This window comes from Physeter macrocephalus, chromosome 4, assembly GCF_002837175.3.
Source record: "Physeter macrocephalus isolate SW-GA chromosome 4, ASM283717v5, whole genome shotgun sequence".
Classification (NCBI taxonomy): domain Eukaryota; kingdom Metazoa; phylum Chordata; class Mammalia; order Artiodactyla; family Physeteridae; genus Physeter; species Physeter macrocephalus.
Genome location: NC_041217.1, coordinates 87,295,543 through 87,317,279, shown reverse-complemented (window position 1 = coordinate 87,317,279; position 21,737 = coordinate 87,295,543). Strand labels below are relative to the sequence as shown.

Below are 21,737 nucleotides of genomic sequence, written 5' to 3'. Positions count from 1 at the left end.
GGGAAAATAAAGGCTTTCTCAGACAAACAAAAATTGAGGAAATTTGTTGCTGGTAGATCTGTCTTGCAAGAAATGTTAAGTTCTTCAGAGAGAAGTAAAATTACATAGGTCAGAAACTCAGATATACATAAAGAAAGAAGAAATAAATGGAGGTAAAATTAAAACTTTTATTTTTGCTATTCTTAATTGATCTAATAGATAACAGTTTGTTCAGAGGGAGAAATTAGGAATACTTTGTTATTAGAAGATACAGCACTATTCCTGCAGTGGTATAGTGTTATTTGAAAATGGACTTTGATTAGCTGTAAATGTATATTGCAAACCCTAGGGCACACTAAAAAAAAGTTTAAAAAGAAGTATAATTGGTATGCTAAGAAAAGAGAGAAAAATGGAATTATAAAAAATACTCAAAACTACGAAAGCCAGAAAAAGACAAAAATAGGAACAGAAAACAAGGATAATGAATAGAAAATAGTAACATATATGGTAGATATTAGTCCAACTATATCAATAATCACTTTAAATGTCAGTGATCTACATGTTACATGTTGTCTACAAGAAACCCACTTTAAACATAATATAGATTCTATATAAATATAAATATGATTAAAACTAAAGGGATGGGGAAAGATATACCATGCTAACAATAATCAACAGAGAGCAGGAGGGACTTCTTTCACTCAGCATAATGCCTCAGAGATTCATCAAGATTGTTTCATATATCAATAGTTTCTTCCTTTTTAGTCCATTGTATGGACAAACCACAGTTTTTACAATCCATTTACTTATTGAAGGACATTTGGATTGTTTCAATTTTTGGCAATTACAAATAGAGATGCTATAAATATTCCTGTACAGGTTTTCATAGGAAAATAAATTTTCAGTTCTCTAGGGTAACCACATATGAGTGCAGTTGCTGGGTCATATGGTCATTTGTCTTTCATTTTATAAGAATTTGTCCAACTGTCTTCCAGTATGGCTACACCATTTTGCATTCCTACCAACAATGTATTGGAACAATGTTCCATTATATGAGAGCACCCTCTTCAGCACTTGGTATTGTCAGTATTTTTATTTTAGCCATTCTAACATGTGTCGTGTTAACTCACTGAGGTTTTAATATGTATTTTCCTAATGATTAATGATGCTGAACATCATCTCATGTGCTTATTTGCTTTGTTTATCTTCTTTAATAAAATGTTTAAGTCTTTTACTCATTTTTATTGGATTATTTGCCTTCTTACTGTCAAGTAAGAAACTTTTGAGAGTTCTTTAGATATTCTACACATCTTTTGTTGGACATATGATTTGCAAATATTTTCTCCCAGTCTGTAACATGTTTCTTCATTTTTCTTAATTGTTTCTTTTACAGCAAAAGTTTTTAACTTTGATGAAGTCCAATGTAGCCATATTTTTCTTTTTGGATCATGCTTTTCTTGTTAAGTCTTAGAGCTCTTTGCCTAACCTCAGGTCATGAAGATTTTCTCCTATTTTTTTTTCTAAAAGTTTTTTTTTTAACATCTTTATTGGCGAATAATTGCTTTACAATGGTGTGTTCGTTTCTGCTTTATAACAAAGTGAATCAGTTATACATATACATATGTTCCCATATCTCTTCCCTCTTGCATCTCCCTCCCTATTCCACCCCTCTAGGTGGTCACAAACCACCTAGCTGATCTCCCTGTGCTATGCGGCTGCTTCCCACTAGCTATCTATTTTACGTCTGGTAGTGTATATATGTTTTGTAGTTTTATGTTTACATTTAAATTCATGATCCATTCTGAGTTAATTTTTATACAAGGTATGAGGTTTGCTTTTCCTCATATGGATGTCCAACTGCTACAACACAATTTGTTGAAAAAAAACTATCCTTTCTGCAATTAATTGCCTCTGCACCTTTGTAAAATATCAATTGACCATATTTGTGTGTTCACTTCCTAGAGTCTCTATGCTGTTTCACTCATCTATGTGTCTCTCCTGTTGTCAGTGCCACACTCTTCTGATTACTGTAGCTGTTAAGTAAGTCTTAAAATCAGGCAGTGTGATTCCTCCAAATTTGTTGTTCTTTCAAAATTGTTTTAGCTATTCTGGTTCCTTTACCTTTCTGTATAAATTTTAGAATCAGCTTGTGTATCTATCTACCAAAAATCCACTGAAGTTCTGATTAGAATTGAGTTAAATCTACTTATCAGTTTGGAGAGAATTAAATCTATACTTTATATTGAGTCTTCTAATCTCTGAATATGGTATGTCTCTCCACTATTTAGGTCTTCTTTGATTTCTTTCATCAGCGTTTTATTCTTTTCAGCACATAGATCCTGTATATGTTTTAGGAGATTTATATTTAAATATTTCATTTTTTAGCTATTGTAAATGGTGTTAGTTTTAACATTTTTATTTCCAATTTTTATTGCTAGTGTATAGAAATATGACTGATTTTTATGTATTGATCTTACATTCTACAATCTTGCTAAACTCACTTATTAGTTCTAGATGATTTTTTTGTGTGTGTATGAGAATTCTTTGGTCTTCTCTGTGAACAGGGACAGTAATATTTCTTCCTTTGTAATCCACATTCCTTTTATATCTTTTCTAAAATCATAAACGGATGTTGAATTCCGTCAAATGCTTTGTATGCATCAATTGCTCTAATCATATTGTTTTTTTCTTTAAATGGTAAATATGGAAATTACACTGATTGATTTTCGGATATTAAACAAGCCCTTCATTCTCTGGATAAACCTCACATGGGCTGGTATATTATTCTTTTTTATTATATTGTTGGATTTTAGTTTCTAATATTCTGTGGAGGATTTTTGTGTCTATGTTCATGAGAGATATTTGTAATTTTTTTCCTTGTGATGTCTTTTTCTGGCTTGAGTATAATGATATCCTATTAATGAGCCAGTTCTTTATTTTAAAAAGGATACCACCTAAGAAATGGCAAAGATTTGGTAAACATTCCATAAAAGATACTTCCTGGGTTCTGAGACAGTAGTATTTGCTGGCCTGTGAATTGGATATAATTTCTCCTATGTTTTGCTCCTGAATCCAAAATACAGATGGTAGTCATGCTGGCTGCAATGATAACTGACTTTTGTAATCTCACTATCTTATTGCCAATTATTAAAACTGGTCTCCCCTGCTGACGTGTTTTCAGTGATTGATCAAAACAAATGTTTACAAATGTTTAATGTGCAACAAATGTTTACATTTTCCTACAGCTGCACTGTCAACCTGATCTCTTTTATTCTTCCTCTGTTTTGCAGCCACACCTGGACAAAATCTACCAACCAGGTGAGCCAAGGTCACTGTGCAGTTCACAACTATGTAGATTTCCAGGGGGCTTAGGGCATTTTGGCTTCCTTCTCCTCCAGAAGGGTGTAAATAGTTCAGATAAGCCTAGGCCTCTAGGTAAACATGGCAATTGGCTAAATAGATTGCCCATCTGAGGCCCATGGTCATTCGGGTAAATGCCAGCCCAGGTCATCAATGTGAAAGCAACAAAGGTGGACCTTTCCACCAGGAAGCCCATCTCCAAGTGATGGGAGGAACAGATGAGAAGTCAGCTATTTATCTGTTTCAATTTTCAAAAAAATAATTTTTAATTTTTCCTAAGTATTAAATTGATATAGTCCTAATATAAAGGGACGTCTATGAAGTAGAATGGGAAATTAAATAATAAATACACTAAAATTTTTAAAATTCATGTAGTGCTTTTTATATGCCAGGTTCTGCTCTAAGCGCTTTACATATATTAACTCAATTGTGATAAAACCCCCAATAAGATAGGTAACATTGTTATCTCAGTTTTACTAGGAAACTGTTGTAGAGTAATATGGATAGTCCTATTTGTGCAATTTTCTTAATGCATGTATGAAAACACAAAAAATAGCACATGGAGTGAGGTTCCTCACTCTAAGCCTGGAGTGTGGAAGTGAACAGGGAAGAGGACATGCACTTGTGTCGCACATACCTCTGTTTCTTTGGATTTTTTTATGAGTATGCATTACTTTTATCATTTAAAATTAATGTTTTCTTCAAATTACTCACCCAAAAAAGGCAATACACACTCATTGTAGAATTTTTAGAAAATAAAAACAAGCTAAAATGAGAAAATAAAAATGACCTGTAATCTCACAACACAGAGGAAATAAGCATTTTGGTGTTTACCTTTTCAGTTCTTTTTCCTTTGTATAAACACATAATTTTATGTTTATCAAAAAATTAGTTCAAACTGTAATGTTATTTTAAAAGCTGCTTTTTTCAGCTGTCAATTCTATTGTGAACATCTTTGCATGTTATTAAACAGTCCCCATGTTGTACAGTGTGACCTTTACCATATTTTTGGTCGCCTACTGCTGAACTCTTCTTTGCTATTGGTGGTGGGACAGGGTGATTAATTGAACATTTAATGTGGCAGCGTAACCTGATTGAGAAATCAGTCGTATCTGATTTTCTTGGCTAGGGACTCTTCCAAAAAGAATGTGAAGTATTTTTCCCACATCCTCCCAGGAGGGCAGCTGGGACTTCCAGTCCTGGAGGTCACAGAGTTGGGGCTGGTTTTCCAACTGAGAAATGGGAGTAGGCTTACCTGTGGGGCAGTGATTTCCAGTACCTGAGTAGAGGGTGGGGGATCAGGAGTGTCCACAAGTGGGAGAAGTTGAGAGCCACTTGGAACACACACAGTCTCCCACCTCTCAGGATGGCAGAAACTGGTATGAAGATGGTCGTGAAGAGGAGGCAGGAAGAAAGACCACTAAGTGGCCAGGTGTTGGGAGAGGCCGCTGTGAGTGGGTGGCTTAGCAGCCTGCCTGGAGAAGCAGTGCCCACAGACAGAAAGGACCAGCATTCAACACAGGGCACAAGGAGGAGCGACACTGTGGCCATCTCCACTGAACAAGGACCAGCTGTCCCAACTCTACAAGACCAGGCTCTTTGTTTGCTTGTCTGGGGAACTTTGTTTTTTGTTTTTTGTAAAACCCGATGAGCCGAGGAATGAAGCCCTAATAGTGGCATTTAGGGATGAAGCCCTAAAATTCTCACCAGCTGTGATGGGGCTTGGGACCAGATTAAATAAACTAGGAAAAATAAAGAATATTGGCCTTTCTTTCCCATCAAGTGTCGTGGGGCTATTCATTCCACGCTTATATGCAACACCATGAGGAACACACATGTGGCTAAATCTTTGTGTTCATCCTTGATGCATGGCTGTTCATTTTAAATGTCTTCTTGACCTCCTAAGGGGTCAGTCAGCTCGTGGATTAAGCTCCTTGGACTAAGGGACCTGAACTGAGCCAAGACAGAGAAGGGTGGGGGAACCTGGTCCTAGTTCTCACTCTATCACTAATGTGCTGTATAGCTCCAAGCAAGTTTCATCAACTTCTCTGTGCCTCCATTTTCTGGCCTGCACAGTTCTAGGAACCAATAGGTCTTTGCCCCTTGGGAGCCTTCGGCCTGCAAGAAGGCTACACAAACTCACTGGTAAATTAAATGACACGTGCATGGAAACTGTAAAGCGCTCAATATTTCCCCTTGCGCTCCAGTCAAACCAGACTTTGGGCCATGTTCCAGAACATACTGTAAGTTTCACACCTCCATAGGTTTGCTCTTGCTGCTCCTTCCATCCAGAATCAGTGCCCCTCATTTCTGCCTGTTGAAATCCTACTCATTCTTTGAGATTCAACCAAAACAACTCTCCTCCACAAGTCTGCTCCCATTCCTTCCACAGAAAGCCATCTTTCTTTCTTCTCCCACAGACATCTTATGCCTTTGATTACAGTCACAGGGTATGTTTTACAAGCTCCCTGAAGGCAGAGGCTGGGCCTCATTCATCTCTACATCCCCTACAGGACCCAGCCCAGGATTCTGCAAGTTATGGTACAGCCAAATGTTTGTGGAACTAAAATTGGGACCTAGGCCTAGGCTTGGATGAAGTTTCAGGCTATTTCAGGCCCTGGAACGGGTGGAGTAGTGAGGGGAATGCTGGGGCTGGGAGATGAAAGTCCTGAGCAGGAATGTAGCCTGGGCCTTACTGACTGGGAGGGCATCTCTGCACTCCTCCTGTCCCCACTCCAGCCCCCATGCCTCCTCTCCCAGCCCCTACAGGAGCAGGAAAACACTGTGTACTTGGGACTCTCCTCCATCAGACCCTTGGGCCCCTTCGGACCGTTGCTCCACCCACACATTCCCTGGTCCCTGTAAAGAGGGCAAAGGCCCGAGCAGGTCTGTAGGAAATGGCTAGAGGTGCTGTGGAGCAAGGCCAATATCCAAGCTCCTAGATGCTGTCTTGGGCACCACTCTTCCTCTTGGTCTAAAACATTGTGTTGACCCTTTGTCCAATGCTGTTTGGAGTGTGGAAGTGGCATGAGCTCATGACAGAGGCTGACGAATCATTCCTCACTGCTGCAGAATGGGACAAATGCTTAGGGTGGGGATGAGGGAGGTTAACTCCTTTCCTGGGGAAGAGGCCAGGCGTGCACTGGGTAAGGTGGAACCTTCAACCCTCAAAAGGCTGGCCAGGCAGAACACCTGTGCATCGTGAAGCAGAAGGGGAGTTTTTAAGGCCTGGACAGACAGGCATGAGGGGCAGCCTGGGGAATCCAGATCTGCTATAGAGAGGCCTAGGAGGATGAAATGGTTAACGGTTTTTTTGAAAAACAGGGAGAGTCCCTCCTCCAGGGGCCCAGCTGGCTGCAAAGCCAGAGCAGAGGCTCCAAGGGTGATGCAATAGGGCCCGCCCTGCGCACCAGAAAGGGTGAGGAAGGCGGGTTCCCACCCAGCAGCAGGCCTCCACACAACCAACAGCTGACCACTCTCTCTCCTCCAGCTCCAACAAATCAGCCACAGGGCAGGGCCTTTGGGGTAAAGGGGGCAAGACCCTGGCCACCTGAGATTTGGGAAGTTGCCGCTTCCGCCTGTCCCACTCCATCCCGTCCCAGTGCCTTTCCAATCAAGGCAAACGCCTCTGCTAGCCCCCAACAGGGTATCGAATGGCCTGGCAAGGAGCAAGTGGCAGGCAGGGGGTGAAGAGGCGGTACCTGTGAGAGGCACAGATAGGAACTGCAGCGCCTGATCTCGGCAAACTGGCACCTCCACCTTGCCAGCCCACACTCCATTGTCTTGGGAAAGGATATCTGCCAGGGAGACAGTATTCCAGAAGCTTCTTAAAGACTCAGGGCAACTCCAAGGGTTGGCAAGTCTATCTGAACTCTGGGGATGGACTGCTGTCCTTCTCCCCACCCTGGGGCCTGGCACCGTCTCAGAGGCAGGGAGAGGATGACTTTTACTTCTAGGAAGGACTCTGCAGGGTAGGGCACGTGGAGAGAGTATGGAGGAGGGCTCCTCTCTGAGAAGGTATTGGGGGACCCAGATTTTGTGACAAAGGCCTGCTATTGACTCTAAGCCCAATGAGGACAGGAACTGTGTCTGTCTTGTTGACTTTGGGCTCCCTGGCACCTAGCAGAGCCGGTGCTCAGTAAATAACTGACTGGCAGAGACATGGGCAGAGGCTGAAAGCCAAGGCCAGTTTCACAATTTCTGGAGTCCTTTTTTGGTAAGCTCCTCACCACAAACACATACACGTGCACACACACACACACACACACGCACACACACACACACACACACTCTGAAAAGTACACAAAGTAGCACAAAGAATCATCAGAACAGATTCCTTGAACATTGTTTACAATTACTGGATGCCTTCTCAGCCTTAACTTTTATGGGCTGCAGCTTTGGAAACTAAAGAAAGATACATTAGGCTCTCTGGTCCAACCCCCCAAAGAAAGCATCTGAGGAAGATTCGAGGGGCTGCTAGACACACAGTAGCCATACCCTGGGATCAGGTTGGGCCAGTGAAGTAACATCTGCTCATGGTTGGGGCAGGTCCAGCCTTCCTTTTCAAGGAAGTACAATCCCAGGGTAAACAAGTACTCAGGACCAGCAATGACAATCCTTTTCTGCAGCAATCAGGTTTCTGCTTATTCTTTTCATTCTGGGAAGCAAGGCACAGGGAGAGTTCCAAATTCTCGACAATAACTCCTTTCCCCTCCACATTTTTAGCCTGGATCCACATCTTAATAACTTACATTTGCACAATGCTTGCAAGTTGTTCAAAGCTCTTTTATATTTATTATTTTGTTGGACTGGATCATCACAAGCCTCAGATGGAGAGCTATCACCCTGTTTTGCATGAGGAAACAGAGGCCCAGAAAAACTCAGGATTCCAGCGGCCAAGTTAGTAGTAGAGTCAGGACTTGAGGCCACACCTCCATCTGCCCAGCTTCCCTCCATACCATGCAGCCTCCCCATGAGTCAGCCATTGTGAGGTCCAGGCAATGGACCTCACATGCCCTTATGGCGAAAATGTGCCTTCCCCCAGGCCCTGTTTACAGCTAGGACAATTGACCCCAGTGCTTAACATTTTTGCTCCTTCTCTCTGGCAGGATCTGATGCTGCAACCCTAGCTTGTCCGTTTTGCTTGAAAGCCATTCCCTCTCTGACTCCTACCCCGACGCACACTCTGTTTATATTTCACTGAGTTGGAAACAACTCAAACAACAATAGGAAAACAATTAAGCAAGCTCCTATGGCAATATGATGGCACCCTTGTGAAGCACTGACAATGACAAGTATGTAAACAATCTCTGTATGTGGTAACGTGTTTTTGAAATACTGTAATTTGACCAAAGCAGAACGCAAAATGACATGTATCTACCGATCACAGGTATGCAAAAGTGAGCTTCTGCAAACTGAGAAGAACCAGAAGTGAACTTAAGGAGACCTAAATAGATTTTTATCTTCACAGGTTTTTCTTTCCTCTAAAGATTATGTTCAAAGTAATAATAAATAGTAAAATAAATAATACATATGATCATAACAAGCAGAGGAGGAGACAGAGAAGGAGGAGTCTTTCTCAGCCCTTGGCCCTCGGGAGCCTCTTCCCAGCAGGGCTGGGATTGCAGAGAGGGGAGGGAAGGAGGCTGGAAGTAGGGAACCAGGAGCTGTGGGAAGTAGGAGCCTGGCACGCCTGGGGAGCCAGGGCCCAGAGCCACAGAGGTGCAGCTGGGAATCTTGCCCCTGGGCATCCCCTCAGGGCCAGCAGGGCAGATTAGCAATCTGGAGTCATGTTTCGGGGCACCCTTCACACCAAATACTGTGTCTACGGTGCCTCCCAGGGTTGTGCAACAAGGGGGCTCCGGGACAGAAAGAAAACGGCTAGAGTGGGGCTCAGACCCCAGGAGGTGAACGGGCTCTAGGGAGAGCACGGCCTTGCTCTAGGAGGGTGCCAGGCCAGCAGGAAGCAGCCACCATAGGCTCCCCTGGGCCTCTGGGACAGTGCACTCCACACACATATCAAACTCATCATGTCTCAAGCTCACTCCTGATCTTAGCAGCCCCTCCACCTGACCTGCTTCTCCTCCTCCTCGTGTTCACCATCCCGGGGGACGTCACCACCAGCCACCCACAGCTCATCAGGCTCCGTGGGATCTGGCTCCGGCTGCAGCTCTCACTCCACCCTGCTTTGCACCCTATGCCCCACCCACACTGAAATCTTTATAGTTCCTGTAATATGCCAGGCTGTTTCACTGCCCTGCCTTTTCTCAGGCTATTCCTTCAGCCTGGAATCCCTTTCCTGCCTTGTCCAGCTGCTTATATGTCAAGAATGAGCTGGGGCAGCATCTTCTCTGCAAAGCCTTTCCTGCTCACCCTCACATCCCTCACCCCACCAGCACTCCCAGGTAGGGCTTGGCACTTCACTTGTCTCTGTCGTCCCAACATCTAGTGCTGCTCGCGGCACATCTTCAGCATTCAGGGTATATCTTATGAATTAAATAGAAATGAATGCATGTGGAGGGTAATTTTGGGGGTAGACAGAAGAGTGAATTTGATTAACCAGCCCCAGTCTACATACTGTACCTCCTGCTACCATATTTCTGGTAACAGCATCTCCCAGTTCACCTCTCTCCTCAGGCTACTCCTTTCTAGAACAGGGTCCCTCTGGGCTCTAGACCCTTTGGAGACTTCCCCCCACCACACACAACAGGTGTACCTGTCCTTGGGTCCCTGCTCTCCTCAAACCTTGGCTCCTGGTAGCCACATCTGTCATCTGGATGGTGCCGTTCAGGAGAGTGAGCCCTGACTCACCCACCTGACCTAGCGCGGAGGCTCAGCTCAGATAGATGGGTGAGTAGGCTGGTAGCTAGACCTGGGGCCAGGTTGGGTGGGAAGGTCATTTTTCCATCCATGAGCAGTCATGCCCGTAGCTGGGCCATGTGGGGTCATCTGGTGGGGCTGGGGGAGCATGCGGTGGTTCTCACCGATGTTATGTCGTCACACTCCCCGACTGGGTGAGCTCTTTGATCTCCAGCCCACACCTAATGGGGGGGATGGCAACCATCCATGTCCTCCACAGCGTGCCGGTTTCCAGGAATGCCCTGGGCTCTAGCCTGACATGAACCACCTAGGCCTGCTGCCTTTCCACCAGGACAGGGAGTGCTGGCCCTCCCGCTTTCAATGTAAGCACCTTGACTCCTCTAGGTCAGCCTCCCCAGCCTCTACTTGGGCCAGGCACTCATGTAAGTGGAGTCACACCTGCTGATCTCCTTTTGCCTCAGACTGCAAAGGTACTGCTTCCTGTAGACCTGACCCTCTGGTCACCATAGACAGTAGCAGCAGGCAATTCTGTGAGCCTAGTGTGAGGGAAAACCTGTTACTTTGGTTCAGGGGGCATAAAAGAGAGGCTGAACTCCAGTTCCCAGCCGTCTTGCAGTCTGAATGCTAACATGCACGGCAGAGCTGGGGGGCTGACACACAAAGCTCTCAGACAACGGGAGTTTCAAAAATCAAACCCAAAAGACAAAAACACCTATTTTTTTTTTTTCAAATAAGCTAACCTAAGTCACATGTTTTCCTATTCAAGGGATGTGGAGTTTTCACCTCTGTTCCAGCTGGCCCTGCCTCTGTTCTCTAAGCAGGCAGCTCTGATCCCTGGACTCTGACAACAGTTTGGGCAAACCCACAGGATGAAAGTTATTTCAGGCCATATGTCCAAAGAGTCCTGGGCGGGCAGGCAGAGCTCCTGGCCCCAGCTGGGGAATAAGAAGAAAAGTGCCAGTCTGGCACCCTTATGGATCAATCTGGTATTCTGCTCCCCCATCTCTTTGTCCCTTCTGCTACTGGAATACTTCTGAGAGGGAAGTCAAGGGGCTTGAAAGAATGGGCAGAAGAGAGAATCCTAACAGTTAAAGATGAAGATCTGTGGAAGTGCATCCTTCCAGGCACTTCCACAGCCTACTTCAAACAGACAGCCTCATGGGGCTGGGTGGTTGGAACACGGGATTCTCTAAGAGTTCTGGGACCCCAGAAGCAAGTATTTCACCCTCTTCCTAACCTTGAATGTAAACCAGTGGGGAAAACATTTCTTCAAATCACAACTTCCTTCTTGAAAGAGCTGACCCTGCCAGAGACCTGCTGGGTTTCCGGATATAAGAAGGTGGGATGGGAGGAATTTAAGAAAAGGGCCCTGGGAAGACTGGAACACTCAGCAGAGTAGAGAGGAATCTGGCTTCCCAAAGTCAATCAAGGAGGGGAAGGGGAGGTGGAGGGATGGGAAAGGAGGAACAGGAGGAAAGGAGATGAAACGACCATGGGCCAGGGAGCTTTGTGGGGCGGTGTGGCTAAAGAGAAGTCCCGGGTGACGAGATAGCCAAAATAACTTTTCAGAACATTTCAGAAATGTGACTTCAAATTGTTTGTGGTGTGATGTAACCTCTCCCCTGTGGCCCACAAACCTTCATTAGAAGTTCTGCTACATGTTACGGCATTATTTTTGTGGTTGTTTTGGAAATAGGGGTGCGGGTTGAAAGGAGAAGGGACTGTTTTCCATATTTGAATTGACAGCAGGAACTAAAGAAACAGCCACAAGACCAGAAGAGTGACTAAAACTTCAGATGAGGCAGAAAACTAGAGCCAGAGGCAACCTTGAAAGATCTAAGTCTCCCCAGTAATTCACAGAAATCAGGGGAGTGGGGGAGCATTGGACTTTCCACAGGACGTGGGAATTTGAGCCAATGTCATTTGAATGTCAAAGGACAAGCAACCTTAGCTGACATTGCCTTGCCAGCTGGACTAAGGCTTAACGAAACATAAAATGTATTACACACATCTGTACTATCCAGGGCCTAAGCACAGGGGTAGCACATAGTAGGGCCCAGTAATAGCATGTGAATAGTCCATGAATGCCCTGGTGCGGCCCTGGAAGCTGTCAGAGTATAATGCTTGATCCGGAGGTTGGAGCGGGGGTGGGGAACACGACGACTTCTCTTCCCCTCCCCCACCCCTCCTTCTCCACCCTCTGACCCATCATTAGCCCTGTCCCATCAGCTCTGCGGCACGAAGGTCCTGTAAACAAGCAAGGCCCAGCGGAGACGGTGGTGGAGGAGGTCACAAAGAGTTGTGCAGAAACCACACTGCTCTGGGTCTGTTCTGCCCACCCTTACGGTGTCAAAGAGGCAAACGCTGCCTCTTGGGAAGGAGCTACTGTTTCAAAGGGTCTGGGGAGGGGGCAGTGAGTGAGTGGGCTATCTTGGGCCCCGGAAGCTTCCTAGGACTGGCTGTAGGCTGTGTCGTGTGGGGCTCTGGTCTGCTCACAAGCATCCCTACGCCCTTCTGAGACCGTTCTTGGAACTCCGCAGTCCAAAGGCCCTCCACTTCCGCGGCAACCTTGCAGGAACCACGCGCCGCTCACAAGGCTAATGGCGCCACCTGGCGGTGCAAAGGGCCCGGCTCACCCATGGAGCTTCTTCCCGAGCGAGCTAGGAAAAAGGGGTGGCTTCGGCGGCCCAGTCCAGAGTGGTGACGTCATGACAGAGCGCCGTTTCTCCCCGCCTCTCCCCTGCCAGCCGGGAGCTGCCAGTACTCGACGTGGCGTCACCGCCCTCTACCCTTACTTTGCGTGCGTGTTTGCGTGCGGCGGAGGTGGTGGCGCGGGCCGGTCGGAGCTCCGCGTTGCTTGCTTCTGGTGCTCCTGTCGCTGCCGTCGCTGTCCGGCTGTCTTGGACCGCCGAGCGGACGAGGCGCCGGCCCCAGCACCTCAGCACTGGACGCGGCGCGGCGCGGGGCCCCGGCAGGAGAGTGGGCGAGCGCGTGTCGGAGGGTGCCGCGCGGGTAGGCGGGCGGGCGCCCGTAAGGGAAAGAGGCGGGGGCGGCGGGTCAGCCGCGGGCCGGGCCGGCCGGGGGATGTCGATGCCTGACGCGATGCCGCTGCCCGGTGTCGGGGAGGAGCTGAAGCAGGCCAAGGAGATTGAGGACGCCGAGAAGTACTCCTTCATGGCCACCGTCACCAAGGCGCCCAAGAAGGTGCGGGGGGCTCTGGGTGGCGGCGGGGGTCCGGGCCGGGGCCTCGCGGAAGGGGCGCGAGCGAGCCCTGGGCCCGGGTCCAGCTAGTTCGGGACTTCAGGGGCGAGGTTTGAGGGACCCGGGACGACGGAGGTGGTGTGAGGGTTGCGGGGTGAGCGGCCCCAGGCCTATCCCGAGCTAAAAAGGCAGACCCTGACCTCACTTTCCTTTGTCCCTCGGCCCAAGTCCTCCGGGATCTTTTCGAAACCCGGCAGGGCCGGGCCTTAAATTTGCGGCTGACTTTTCCTGGATGAAGGGCCTCGAAGACGGGGGTGGGAGGGGGTGAACGAAGTGACCCCAGTGACCAGTCTCGGGATGAGGGTGTACGGGAAATCTCTCAGGTGAGTGTGAAAATCTGATAGTGCTTCTTTGGGAGCAGTGGCCGGCTTATTCAACAACTGCGTGCGATCTTGGAGGCAAGATGAAAGAAATGCGTGGAGCTAGCTCTTTTATGCAGGTGAAAACGATGAGGGCAGCCTGAAATTGAAAAGAAAACTGTGATTTTCATCTTCTGTGGTCGTCTGGTTTCGACATATTTAAGAAATCAACCTTTGGAGGTTGGTGACAGCAGATACTGTCATGGATACAGGTTGATCGTAGAGTCATGTGAATAGATCACTTAGGCATCCCTTGAGAAAGGAGCTTGGGTGGGTTGGAGGGGTGGGTGGGAAGGAACGATTGCTCATTCTTTACTGCACTTATTGAGGCAGAACAAGTTTAGTCTGTTGTGCTGTGGGTTGAGCTCAAAGGACATCCTTCTAATTCTTATTGTGGAAGATTAAATGGCAGCCTTTGAAGGTTTTAATCTAACTAGCTCTCTGAGTGGTGGAATTGGGATCCCTAGTGCTTTCTGAGCATTTGCTGCCAAACACATCTTGATTTTCTACATAACTGGTACCCAGTTAACAGTAGACCAGAGAACCTTTGCAGAGAGGTGACCTTTCTGAAACCAGTTAAGAACCTGGATAAATATTTCTTTCCTATATAAAGACAGAGAGTTTCAAGGCTATCTCTTCCTGCAGTGTTTGATGGGATGCACTGCTTGTATAAGCTGCACAAAGCAAGGTTTGCAGGAATAGTTACAGTCCTTCAGGCTGAACTAGGTAAGCTGTCATAAGTGGGAGAGATGATTTTTTTTTTCTTTTAAGGAAATTAACCTACCAGTCCAGAAATCAAATGCAGGGTTGAAAAGACAGGTCACCATTGTGTGCTTTAGATCTGTCTTCCCACAAAATTTAGATCTTACCAATAGAATGCCTAAAAAAACTTTGTAGAAGATCCCTTCATTCTAAGAAGTCTGACTGACCTTATTTTTAGTGCTCTCAGTTCAGCTGACTGCTTTGTTGGAGCAGTAAACCTTTGTAATCTGCACTATGTGGAGACAAAGTCACAGTCTTTATAAGCTAATGGAATATGGATAGTACCTTGATGAGTTAGGGGAAAGAATGGGAAATCCCTGGTAACCTAATTCCCTGAACTCTTCCTCTCCCCATTAGCCTATTGTTTGTCTAGTTCTTCAGGGATTAGGCATCTTTTTTTCTTACTTGCCTTTATTTTAGTAAGGCTTTGTTTCTGCAGGTGCCACTATTAATTAATAAGACAAAGTTTGTATTGTAGATTGTAGACTCCATAAAGGCAGAGACTTGTGTTCACCATTGTATCTGTCGTGCCTACCTCTGTACCTAGCATATAGTAGGTACTCAAATAGTAATTGTCCATCTGGCTAACTAGTAATTGAGATGTCTTTATGGCTGCCTACCAGGAATAAATTTTCTTCTTTTCTTCCAAGGAGAAATGTTGCTAATGTGAACTATTGTCAGGCCAAGTGCTAACGATTTTAGAGACTCATATTCCATTAGCTGAAAGGAGTGGTCTCTGCCAGGAATGTGGGAAGACCCTGTTGTAAGTTTCCATTTGCTGGTAAATGGACCCCTGTGTTTCTTATTAATCTTGCTCTTTCTGAGCTTTGTTGTTTAGTATTTACACAGCACTTTGTATCAAAGTGCTTTATGATGACTAATTACCCTTCCCCTAGTGATGATGAAAGCATTTATCTAGTTAATGAGTTGATGGAGGACTAGTCAAGGTCACATTGCAAGTCCTAAGTAATCTGTTTTTTCATAACTTCAGCTGAATCAGACATAATGACTTAAGTCACTTTTGTACCTCTGCCATGTGTTGATAATGTGAGAAAGCATGAGCAAAGTAAGAGGAAAAAATTTTATCTTGGCATGTCTTGAATGGTGTGAGAAAAGGCCTCTTCAAATAGTGCTGTCCTTTGCCTGTGAGGATTCCAGCATGGCTCTAGATCAAGTAATCCTTGGATCATTCCAAGCCCTGAGGCCCCTCAGGAAATGAGGACATTTCTGGTGCCAGTCAGAGGCTATAGGTTGCTTCAGGGTGACCTTGATGGTCTTCAGTCAGATCAGATTCCATTGTAACTAGTGAAGTTTTATTCACTTTAGGGTAGACTAGATGTCGTTCAATTAAGAGCATAGATAGCAATATTCTTCAACTATAATCACAACTTACTCATTTTTGTATGCCCCAGGATCTACCACAGTACTACAGTACAGTGTAGATAATAGGACTTGTTTTGGTTTGATTCAGAGCTTGATCTGAGTGTCAAAAAGCCAACTAAATGGGTACCACCTTGAGCAAGTGAGCTTCTGTGCCTCAGGTTCCTCATCTGCCAAATAAGTGCTTTTTGTTTGGAACAAGAGCAGATAGGTGTGTGTTGGGAGCTAAGATAGCAAAAGTGGTTTTTAAAAAGAAGTCCATTAGCATACTTACACTCCCTGTCTTTAATGAGCATTTGAGATGGCTTATAACACAGGACACACACAATATAGATGTGAAGTCCAAACTATAGAAAAAAAGGAAAAAAACATTGTTAACCCTGAGGGCTAAGACAGTGGACGAAGCTGATCATCACATGCAACTCTAAGCTTCCTAGGAGCCAGAGGATAAAAGGAATCAGAATTATAGTCTCATTAGCAGACATGGGAAATAATGCACATCAATTCCTCAGAGAGACAACTTCTGCTGATAGTAAGTTCTAAAGGAAATTTTCGCAGGACAGTATTAATAGCTGTAATATTGATTCTCGTGTTAAGGCTTGTTCATGACTGTCACTGGTGCTTTCAGATGGAATTGCCCGGAAAGTTTGGGAGAGAAAAGGAGTCCTTGAGTTGTAAGGGCGGTGTACATTGTACCACAACTGAAGAGAATCCTTGTTTAATGTTGGCAGTTATCAGTCAAACCAAACAAGTCAGCTAGTTCCCCATCATAACTGGGTATTTATCCCTCTTTTTCTGCTACTTTGTGTTACAGCTGTGATGTTTGTCCTTGGGCCTTTGGAAATTGACATTGTGTCAAGTTTTTTTTTTTTCATAGAATAAACCCAAGCTTGTTGATGAAACCTTGTAAGATAGACGTGTTTCTCTGGAAGGTCTGTCAGAGCATCGGTACTTTTGAACATTTGGGGTGACTTTCTAGAGTGATACATTAGGCATTTGACCTAGGATCTATACAGTCAGACCTTTACCACCAGCACAATAGGGGAAAGGAGAAAACACAACAGAACAATTTTGCTTGTAGGATATTCTTTGTAGGATATATTTGAATAAAGCATATATAGCACTAATTCATCAGAAGGGTCGGCTGAGGCTTAGGAAGCATACCAGGTAGAGACCCAGTGGTAATGCTTAGATGTTTAGGATGATCCTCTTCTTATCAGGATTATGTTATGGCTAATTCTTGGTGCAGTTTTATAGAATTTACACCTATACTTCTTAGATTCACTGAGAAGTGATTTGATAGGTTGACATTTCCTATCTTCTCCACATCATTAGTATCTCTTACTTCTCTTTAGAATGACTACTGTTTTAGTGCCAGTCTTTGAACAGGAGTCAGAGGTGTAAGAAGATCCTATCTCTTTTAGCTTTCTCCCCAGATATTGATTACCTCTCTTTTTCTTATTTGATTCTGTTTAGTTCCTTAGGCACAGTTTCCATATTACTTTGTTGTAAATTCCTTTAGATTTTTAACTTGTAACAGAAATCTGTTCATTGTCTAGATACCTTGCTGGCAGGATTATAAATGTGTACCTTTTGTTTCATCAGGAGGGTATCATTTGGATCCAGTGTGTGTTACCCAATATAATATTCTTGTAAAGTTGTTTATAAAAGATATGTTGAGGGCTTCCCTGGTGGCACAGTGGTTGAGAGTCCGCCTGCCGATGCAGGGGACACGGGTTCTTGCCCCGGTCCGGGAAGATCCTACATGCCACGGAGCGGCTGGGTCCGTGAGCCATGGCCGCTGAGCCTGTGCGTCCAGAGCCTGTGCTCCGCAACGGGAGAGGCCACAGCAGTGAGAGGCCTGCGTACCACCAAAAAAAAAAACCATATTTTGATACATAGAATCATGTAGATCTTTAGTTGCCTGTGACTCCTAAAAGTTTACTCTGTCACCTCAAGTAGTTATAATCTGTAAATAAGCACCTTAATGCTCTCTTGGGGCTGTTATTTAAAGGAACTGGCCAATAAAGGAGAATCATTTATACCTATCTGTTTCTCAAGTTTGGAAATTTGAATATTGAAATTTTATAAAGAAGGGCCAACCTTATACTGGGTATAATAATTCAGAATACATCACATTGAGGTGGCTCAGAGGCATCCCCCTTATGTATGAAGAACAGTACATTTGCATAGACCAGAGTTTTTTCCTGAAATGCGAGAATCCAAAGTTAAAGACAGATTCTTACCGCAAATTTTCCTTCCAACTCTTGTCAGCACTATCAGTGCCTTGCATATGGTAAGTAGTTAAAAATTCACATTGAATTGTGAATTCTATTCTGATTCCGAATTTCCCTTTGACTCATTCAGGTAGTTCTCTTGCTATCCCACTGTTGTTTGGCTGTTACATAAGACCTCTTTAACTTCCCCCTTTTTATTCTTAAAACTGTGAGGAGGAGGAGGAGGCGTATGATGTAAGTTAAGCACTTGATTTTTGGAGTGAGGTTTACCTTCAGCTTCTACCATCTCAAAGCTGTGTGACCTTTGGACAAGCTGGGTGACTTAACTTGTTTGAGCCTCCATTATTTTACCTGTGAAATGAGGAATAATGATAGTCCTACAAGATTGTTGAAGAGACTATCATTTAGTAAATACTAATTAGTGTGCTTATTCCTTTATAACTAGAGTGACCATATGTCCTGGTTTACCTGGTACAATTCAGGTTTATGCCTGTTATCCCAGCATGCTAGTCAATGAGTGCCTTCTTACACTCTGAAAAGTACCCTGCTTTATATGGAATTTCAAAATATTCTCAAAGAGCCAAAACAAAGATGTTTCTATTGGAATATCTTTTCAACAGGAAATTTCCCTGACAAAAATGTTATTTTATGTAGAGCTTACTCCTGTTGAACACTAGACTATTTGTTGATTTCCAGGAAGTACATAGACAGTGGGAGAGTTTAGAGCTTGTGATGGAAATGAGATATGTTCTACCTAACCACTCCCCCACCTCATTCCCCATAATGCACAGTGTACCCATAGAATGTGGGCGTTTGTCAGACATTGGCCTGAGTCCAGGAGTTTATTTCCTCAACCTGCAATAGTTTGGGAGTCTTTCCAAACTAGAATCTTTGAATCACATGAAACAATTACAAAGGCTCATCTGAGCTGTGACCTTATGTTTGTATATAGTCACCTTCAGATCCCAGGCCTGTGTACTCCTACTCCCTCACAGCCACTCAGGTACTGTTTCTCTCTGCTCTAAACAGCCTGCTCTTAATTGCGTGTAACTGATTTTCTCTTGCAGAAATGTGTGGCCTTTGCTCCATAGCAATTACAGATCTAGGGTGGAGCACCCTTTGCCTTTGTTAACACTCATACTGGGTTCATTTTTGTTCCTATCTCTGTTCAGTTTCTCTAAAGGATTCAGTCAGGTGCCTTAATCTCAGAATGTATATAATGATTGGTACTGCTTAGCAGTATACAGTGGGGCTTAATCATTTACTACCAAAACAGGACACAGAATAAAACAGTGTAATGAACTACTGATGAAAGGTATTATTTGGAATGCTGGGGAGAGATTGGGAAAGCACTTTGACAGAACCGCAAATCTAGAAAGCATGTTCCTGCTTTCTTGTCTTGAAAGCCCCAATGCCTCAGCTAATGTGCCTCTGTACTTAACTTCTAGGGCTTAATGGGCTTAAAGTGTTCTCCTTTACCAGCCCAAACCAGTTCAGTTCTTTTAAAATGGACACCCTGTACTTAGTTGTGTGCTAGCAGTGAGGCTTAAGCGGGAGGGGTTTGGGACTGCTCACTGTTCCATGCTGTTCATCTTGGACCTGCCTCAGGTTTAGTTCTTTACAATCTGAAGAACTGCCCAGCTAGAGCAAGGCCTGTTGTTTATGTATTTTTCTCTCCTTTCTTGAGCCTGTGTGTGTACAATGGCATCAGTGGAATCCCACTGTGCCTATGTGCTCAAGGTGCCAAGGAAAATGCTAATGTGCTGATCTGCAGTGTGCGCAGCTATGTGAGCTGCATGGTGAACTGGTGAGGAGCAGAATGAAGGGGCTGAAGGCCTGGAGCAGATGAGTGTAACCATGTTCCGTTCATTTTGGCCTCCTGAATGAAGCTGTTCATACCACTGTGTTTTGAGCAATGTCAGGAGTTTGGAAGTTCTGTTTTTAATAAATGGCTCCTACTCTTCTAGTACTTATTAATTGTATTAAGGTGAACCTTTGAAGGACAGATTTCCATGGGTATTATAATGAGAATTACTTTTTCCCTTTACCCCAGGACTTGCTTGACTGCAAGTCAAAGTTTCTGGGCTATGACCTATTCCCTGAAATCAAAAAGGAGACCTGTCAGGAAAGTCAATAGGACAGATTCTGCTCTGCCCTCTTTGACCACCCCCACATTGTATCCTTACTCAAAGGCTTTTGGGCTCTCATGACAGGTAGCTTTATTTTGGAGATGTAGAAAAGAGCTATTCGCTTTGAATTCTCAAAGTGCACCGCCCCCCCATCTCTGTTGCTAACTTCAGAAGGGAGGTCAATAAGTAGACAAATCTGTGTGAAAGGTAGATAAATAGGTTTCTCTTTTGCCAGTTTGAGGGAATGCTCCTGAGATATTCACTGGATTAGAGACTCCAGAACAGTGGTTCCTAATCTTTTGAGTCACAGATCCCTTTTTAAAAATCTTATAAAAATCACTCTTCTTTCCTCGGCAAAATTCAGGAGCACAAAAACTTATACTTTCAGAGGATTTATGGGACTACCTGAAACTCATCTCTGGACCCTGGCTTTAAAATCCCTGATTTAGAAGGCCAGGCCTCTAAGCCATAGTATCTCTCTCCCTTACAGATCAAGAAACAGCTGAGATTAACTTTCCAGCTTGCAGCTTGTCCTTGGAACAAAGCTGAGGTTGTTGGTGTTCTTTTCACCCCCCTCTTTGGGATGCTCCTCAGCTTCCCAAGAGACTCATTATCAATGCCTTGAGGGTTCAACTGAGGAACTTATGCACACTGAAACCAGCGTTTCAGCAACTTTTGGGAGTTTTTGTACTGTCTCAGCCCCATTGCTCTCATAGGAACTGTTGGTATCCCTAAATCTCCAGAGTTGATTCCATAGCAGTGTTTAGAATAGGGGACTCAACTAGACTGAGTATCAAAACTAAACAAAATAATTTGCTCCTCTGTGTCTCTCAAAATAGGTTTGATTTCAATGTAGTACTTCTCAGACTTTTCAAGACTGACGATGATATCTGAATCTTACTTTTCATTTGATTTCTCTAGAGCAACAGTATTAAGGACAAGGACCATATCCCATACATATGTATAGTATGTAGGGCCTGGTACATAATACTGACAATAATTGTTTACTGAGTAAAGTATTTTGAGATGCTTGTCCCTAGGAGGAAGTGAGTTGGACTCACTTGGTGGCTTTGGCTCACTTTCCCCTTCAGCTGGCCAGTGTTGTTTTTCTAACTTAGACCCCGTCCCACGTGAGTGATAACGGAGTACCAAGAACTGCAGGTGAGAAATTGATGAGAATTTCTAACAGCTTAGTAGATCCCTTTATAATGCCAGAAATAGGTAAGAGAATCTTTGGGCTAAGATTTGAGAATCTTAGCCCAGTAACATTAGAACCGCAAGGCAGTAGGCCAGAAGCTTAGAGGTGTCCTTATGACATAATGGGAAAGGTAATTTGAATTTCCCACCAAGTTTTAAACCCTTAGCATTAGGGACACTGCCCACAGTTGAGACTGGTATTCTGGTTTACTCTTTTTTGTGTGTGTGTGTGTGTGTGTGTGTGTGTGTGTGTG

General features: G+C 44.5%; 1 protein-coding gene across 2 annotated transcripts in view; it reads left to right on the top strand.

Moving 5' to 3' along the window:
• The first annotated feature begins 12,968 nt into the window (after positions 1-12,968).
• Positions 12,969-21,737, top strand: part of AHCYL1 (adenosylhomocysteinase like 1) — a 42,251-nt gene continuing 33,482 nt past the window's right edge. The window contains exon 1 of one of the 2 annotated variants that reach the window (XM_007106482.3): positions 12,969-13,362. In XM_007106482.3, coding sequence (XP_007106544.1) covers positions 13,243-13,362 — 120 coding nt within the window. In that variant the 5' untranslated portion in view covers positions 12,969-13,242. The remainder of the gene's footprint in view (positions 13,363-21,737) is intronic. The other variant, XM_007106483.4, reaches the window with a different exon arrangement.